Here is a 6,358-nt window from a genome sequence, read left to right on the forward strand (position 1 = left end):
CCTTACTCTTTCCTCAGCATCTTCCTCTTCTAACCCTATGGCAGCTCTAGCGCCAGAGCCATTGGCTACTGTCCTTAACCGCGTGCAAGTTAAGCTACCAACCTTCAAAGGTACCATCACTGAAGATGCGGAAGACCATGTGCGGCGGTTCCTCACTATGTGTGACTCAAGAGGTCTCAACCGAGATGATGCACGCTTGGTCTTGTTCCCGACAACGCTGGAAGAAAGGGCCGACCGGTGGTACAGTCAATTTCCCATCAACCACTTCCCGGATTGGGCCACCCTTAGGCTACAGTTCTTGGCTACCTTTCGGCCAAGGAACTACTTCGACCTCATCACTCAAGAGCTCAACCAACTCTCCATGAAGGCGGGGGAGTCAGTGGCCCAACTTGTCACAAGAGCTAAAGTTTTGGTCGCTCGGCTACCCCAAGATCCTGGAAACTAAATGCTACAATAGTGGGTGCTTCGAGTACTCCCTACTCAAACGGCGATGAAGATGAGAGAGACTTTTCCACCCCAAGGCACCTTGCAAGACTTCCAAGACAGAGCTACACAACTGGAGAATGCTCGCCTCATGGCGGAGCATAGTACCTATTGGCCCCCAATTATCCCCGGCATGTCTTCGGCTCCTCCAATCGTTCCTCTAGCCCCGACGGTAGCTTCTACATCTGCTTCCATGGACGAGCTAGCCAAGCTCAAGAGGGAGCTTGAAGATTTCAAAAGGTCACAACAAGAGGACGCGGCTATGGTAGCGCTCCGGAAGGAGATTGGGCAGCTCAACGTCAAAGATCCCAAGATGAGTCCATGGTGCCCGGTATGTAGCTCGCAAGGCTATCTTCCAAATGATTGTCCCTCCAAGAAATATTGCTCATTTTGCTCAAAGGCCCCACTTAATCCCTTTGCCGAAGACTACATGGTGACCCCCACCAGTAGTGCTTCAACTTCTTCCCAGGCTCCTAACCACCAACCAAACCCAACACCCTTCTTGAACCCTCAATCAGCCCCAACACACAGTGATACAATGCCCATTGACATCATGCTTTGCTTTGCATCTCAAACTGCTAAAACCAAACCCTTCTGAGCACAAGATAGATCATATAGCCTAATAAGTAAATACACATACCAATAGGTAAGAATCTGACCTGATAAAAGTAATCTCCTGGAGCTTCAGCTGTGCCAGCAAGGAAACTCCCCATCATTACAGTTGAAGCACCCAATGCAAGAGCCTTAACGATGTGCCCAGAGTTCGCAATGCCACCATCCGCAATCACGGGCACACCCAATTGCTTTGCTACAGAAGCTGTTTTGTACACTGCTGTTGCCTGAGGAAAAAACACATACGATCATCAAATGCACATTGTGTGTTTCCCTCATTTTCAGTTTGCAAAAGATAGTGGCAAAAGGGCACTTACTTGGCCTCTACCCACAGCACAGACTTCCTGCGTGGTGCATATGGAGCCCGAGCCCATGCCCACTCTCAGAGCATCTGCTCCAGCTTCGATCAGATGGCGAGCTTGATAGCTTGTCACCACATTGCCAGCCACAACATCCAGCGCAGGGTATGCCTTTTTGGAGAAGGCCAGCATTTCCTTCTGGTAAACGGAATCACCTTGTGAACTATCCAGAATGACAACATTAACACCAGCGTCAACAAGCATTTGCAGCCTTTGCTTATCACTTTCTCTGGTACCAAGGGCAGCACCAACAAGAAGCTTTCCATCAGGACCAAGGGAAGGGGCACCCAAAGGGGGGAAATCCCTCTGCTGAATAATATCTGTTCTGCAAAGAAGCTCCATAACATTCCCATTCTCTAAGACTAGGGGCAACAAGCTCTTCTTGCTGCGTATCAGAGTCTGTGAAGCTTCATGGAATGTGCAACCTGCAGGGGCAGTAACAAGGTCTGTGCTCATGACTTCTCTTAACTCTGTAAAGCGATCAGATACAAAATCCACATCTCTATTGGTTACAACCCCTAGTAACCTTGACCCCATTTTCCCATCTTCTGTAACAAGCACAGAGGAAAACCCCCTGCTCCGCTTGAGGTTATCAATGTCTGAGATGGTATCAGAGGGTTTACAGCAGGCAGGGTTATGGACAAACCCTGCTCTGAGGTTTTTGGCCTTTTTCACATGGTGGGCTTGGTCTACAGGGGACATGTTGTAATGGATGATGCCGATGCCGCCTGCGGCAGCCATTGCCGCGGCCATGGAAGCTTCCGTGACGGTATCCATGGGGGAGGAGATGCAGGGGGTCCTCAGCTCTATGTTCCTGGTGAGGCGTGTGCCAAGCTCCACAGACTCGGTGGGGAAATCTATGTAGCCCGGATGGAAGATGACATCGTCGTATGTGTAAGAAAACCCCTGATGAAACAGCTTGGAAGGTATGAAGCCATCTTCTGTGCCGCCATAGCTGTTCTCCATGGCGAGGAAAGCTTTCAGTGTTGTAGTTGATGGGTGTTTTCCTCTATAGACATTTACATAGCCTAAGAATAATGACCCATAGCATATTAGTTAGGCTTTATACCAAGATTCCTTTGTAGGTGTATATTCACATCTTTTTTATGGTGTGTGTGTATATATATATACATATATATAAACATCTTTTTTATGGTGTGTGTATATATATATATATATTCAGGCTTTTTTTATGGTGTATTAATTAATGCCCACTATACGCGAGCATTAATTAATACACCTTTGAACCTTACCCCTCACCCTCCTACGCTGCTTGCTCTCGCCCACCTCCCTTAGCAAAAACTGAGAGCCTCCTTCGTCAAATTCCCTCTTCTTTCCCACCTGCCCAGCATCGAAGATTGCCCCTCTGCCCTTGAATTTATAAGCACCAAGAGCTAGGTAATTATAGTATATTTTTTATTTAGTATGTTTGGTAATTATAGTATGTTTTTAAGTTTGGTATCTTTTCTTTTTTGAAAATATACTATAATTACGTCAGAGAGAGAGGAGGTGGGGGGAACTCATGTACTAAAGTTGTATTAATTAAATGCCACGTCATTGGCATTTAATTAATACACCTACAATAAAAGTTGTGAATATACACCTACAATAATATGCTATTCACCTATAATAAAAGTTATGAATAAGCACCCAAAACGTTTTTTTGAATGGTTATTAATTAAATAAACTTTTGAATCCTTAGAATAATTATTTTAAACTTGTAAATTATAAGGTTCACAAATAGTATGTTAAAAAATTTAAATAGTATATTTAATTACTACACCTTTAGTACCAGAGTTCCCCCCACTCTCCCTCTCTCTCTCTCTCTCTCTCTCTCTCCCCCCCTTACCGTGAAATGCCCTTTAAGGCCTTTTATAGAGAATTGTGAGACCTTAAATAGAAAGGATATGGGTGAATGCTTGCAAATAGAAAGTATATGGGGTTCATCATTTCATTGCATTAAATAGAGAGGATATGGAGGGCTTAATGCATGCAAATAGAAAGTATATGGGGTTCATCATTTCATTGCATTAAATAGAGAGGATATGGAGGGCTTAATGCATGCAAATTGAAAGTATATGGGGAGTCATCATTTCATTGCCTTAAATAGAGAGGATATGGAGGGTCATCATTTCATTGAATTTTTCAAGCATTACTAATTACATACTAAAACGAAACCTTTGAAAAACACTTTTATTCTTGAAAATCTCATAGAATATATTTAACGGAAATGCAAAAAACATTTTGGTGCCATATTAGTTAGGCTTTATACCAAGATTCCTTCTTTATTCCCATCACAAGAGCCTAAAGTTTTTATAGATGGAAAGGGCTTTATCCAAATGGCAATTGTACCAAGATTCCTCCCTTATTCCTAGCATGATGAACCCAAAGTTTCCAGAGATGCAAAGGGCTTTATCCAATTGGCTCATGGTTATGTGTAACTCTCTAAGAGCTCTTAGTGTACTCACGTGCTTTAGACATTTTCCCTCAACCCAATAGTAGTTCTTTAGGGGTCAAGTCTACACAGCAGATGGTGGCACTGACTATGACCAGAAACCTATGCAATGATGTCATGGTTGCCCGGGCGTATACAAGCTTATATAGATACACGACCAACTCCTTCTCCACATAGTTCATCAATCATAACTATGAGCTTACTCTCTAGCGTCTATTAGCATACAGCCTATGTCTTAATAGTTCCAATCAGCAAATCGAAGCTCCCTTTCACAAGAGCACATAGGTATGGGGCTTTGCCATCTATTATATTACTTTAGAAATACACTATCTCTATTAATGTGAAATTAAGTTTAAACTTTTTTGTGTGAAAGAACCTACTTCTTGTGAGTGTTACTTACATACACCACACTTTTGTATTCTCTTATAGTTCCATGAACATATGTTTTTCACATCTATAAACAGCCTTAGGGTGTATTTGTTATACACTAATTTGAGGTGCACAAAGGGTGCAAAACTTTAACCTAAGAGCATAATACAAACGAGAATCTAAATCGTACTTTTTTATCATTGGGCATGGCAAGAGTTTTTGAAAGCATAAAAAACTATTGTCATCACAAGCCAAGATTTAAGGATGTTTGATAATATACTTTTCATATGCTAATAAAGTGTAGGATTAACAACCATTTATGCTCATTTTAAAACTTCTAACTTCCTTCATAAATGGTTTTATTATTACACATTGTGTGGAATGATTTTTATGGGTGTAGAGTAATGTAAATGCAAACACATGTGGACTTCATTATTATTTCACATTCTGTGAACAAAGTGGTTGTTAAGTGTGGAACAAAGTTAATCAAGGCTCTACTCTATAACTTTTGGAAAGAGAATGTAATAAAGCTTTTCTTCATGTCATTGTTCCACAAATTATGTTTGCCAAAAAATAATCACAAGGAGCATCTATTCATGGATATGGGGCCTTCTTTCCATCTAAAAAGCACCACAATCCAAATCCACAAACAAATGAATATAGCAATTCTTGTTATGCCCTCAAAGTTTGTGAAGAAGAGTGTTCCCTTCAAAATACGTTTTCAATACATTAGTGACTCATGTGAGAGCTTGTGAGGTTGTTGGAATCAATATTCAAATAATATGCCTTATAGACATGACAAAAGAAATCAAGGTATCATTAGTATGCTATGGGCATAATGTTGAATAGAGAATTCTTTACAAGTGGCCAAAGGTGTACTACCAACAATAGCTCCATGCGAAACTCCTTCCTTTTTAAAAATGACATAGCATATGGATCCAAAATGTGATAAGCCTTGAAGTGTGTAGTGCACTTACAAGAATAGGAGCTAATGAGGCACAAATAATAGTGTATAGACTAATATATATGTGAGATACATACGTTTGTTAAAAGATCTCAAGGATGTAAGTTGATTCTAAATTTAATTTATTTGTCTCCTCAAGTAAAGTAAGGTGGATCCTCAAGAATGTAAGTTGATTCTAAATTTAATTTATTTGTCTCCTCAAGTAAAGTAAGGTGGATCCTCAAGAATGTAAGCTGATCCTTAATTGATTTTATTTGTCTCCTCGAGTAAAGTAAAGTTAGTGAGGGTTACAACAAAGTAAAAATGGTGAGGGTGTAACCCTCACCAACTTTACTTTGTGTAACTAGTTCTTCTCACTCTTCTTTCCTCCTCCTCCTCCTAGCACAGCAGCCTGACTTTTAAATTTCTCCTTCACCCCTCCTCGCATCCATTCTATAGCTCTCTCTCTCTCTCTCTCTTCCCCCTCTCTCTCTCTCTCTCTCTCTCTTCCCCTCCTCTCTCTCTCTCTCTCTCTCTCTCTCTCTCTCTCTCTTCATTTACATATCCATCACTCAATATTCTTCCTTGTAAACACAGAAAAGACTTCCATATGTCCCCATCACAAAGAGGATAATAGTAACCATTAAGAGAGAGAAGAAGAGAGGTCAACATAAAGAAAGAGAGAGAGAGGGGGGGGAGGGAGGGAGGAAAGGGGGAGGAGAGAGAGAGGGGGGGGAGGGGGAGGGAGGGAGGGAGGGAGGAAAGGGGGAGGAGAGAGATTCAGGAAAACAATAAGAGGGTGGGAGGGAGAGAGCTAGGGAACTGGGGGAGAGAGAGAGTGAGTGATGGGGAAAAAAATAGAGAGAGAGTGAGAGGGGGGAGAGAGGGAGAGAGAGAGAGAGAGAGGGTGGGTATCTCTCGATCTCCTACCCGGCTCTCTCTCTCTCTCTCTCTCTCCCCCACACACACACACCCACTCTTCTCTCTAATTTTTTACTAGTCACACACACACTCTCTCTCTAATTTTTTACTAGTCACACACACACACACTCTCTCTCTCTAACTCTCTCTTTCTCTCTCTACATTTACAAACCTTTTTCCATATGTCCATCACAAAGAGGATAAAAGTAACCATTG

General features: G+C 41.9%; 1 protein-coding gene across 1 annotated transcript in view; it reads right to left on the reverse strand.

The window, feature by feature from the left end:
- The window catches only part of LOC147629167 (inosine-5'-monophosphate dehydrogenase-like), a 66,486-nt gene extending 63,989 nt beyond the window's left edge, over positions 1 to 2,497 (reverse strand). The window contains exons 1-2 of the mRNA XM_086812419.1: positions 1,413 to 2,497; positions 1,143 to 1,322 (exon numbers count right to left, since the gene is read on the reverse strand). Coding sequence (XP_086668545.1) covers positions 1,143 to 1,322; positions 1,413 to 2,420 — 1,188 coding nt within the window. The 5' untranslated portion in view covers positions 2,421 to 2,497. The remainder of the gene's footprint in view (positions 1 to 1,142; positions 1,323 to 1,412) is intronic.
- Between the last annotated feature and the right edge of the window lie 3,861 nt (positions 2,498 to 6,358).

The sequence above is a fragment of the Cibotium barometz genome, chromosome 18 (genome assembly GCF_041138505.1).
Source record: "Cibotium barometz isolate CiBa-2024 chromosome 18, ASM4113850v1, whole genome shotgun sequence".
NCBI lineage: Eukaryota > Viridiplantae > Streptophyta > Polypodiopsida > Cyatheales > Cibotiaceae > Cibotium > Cibotium barometz.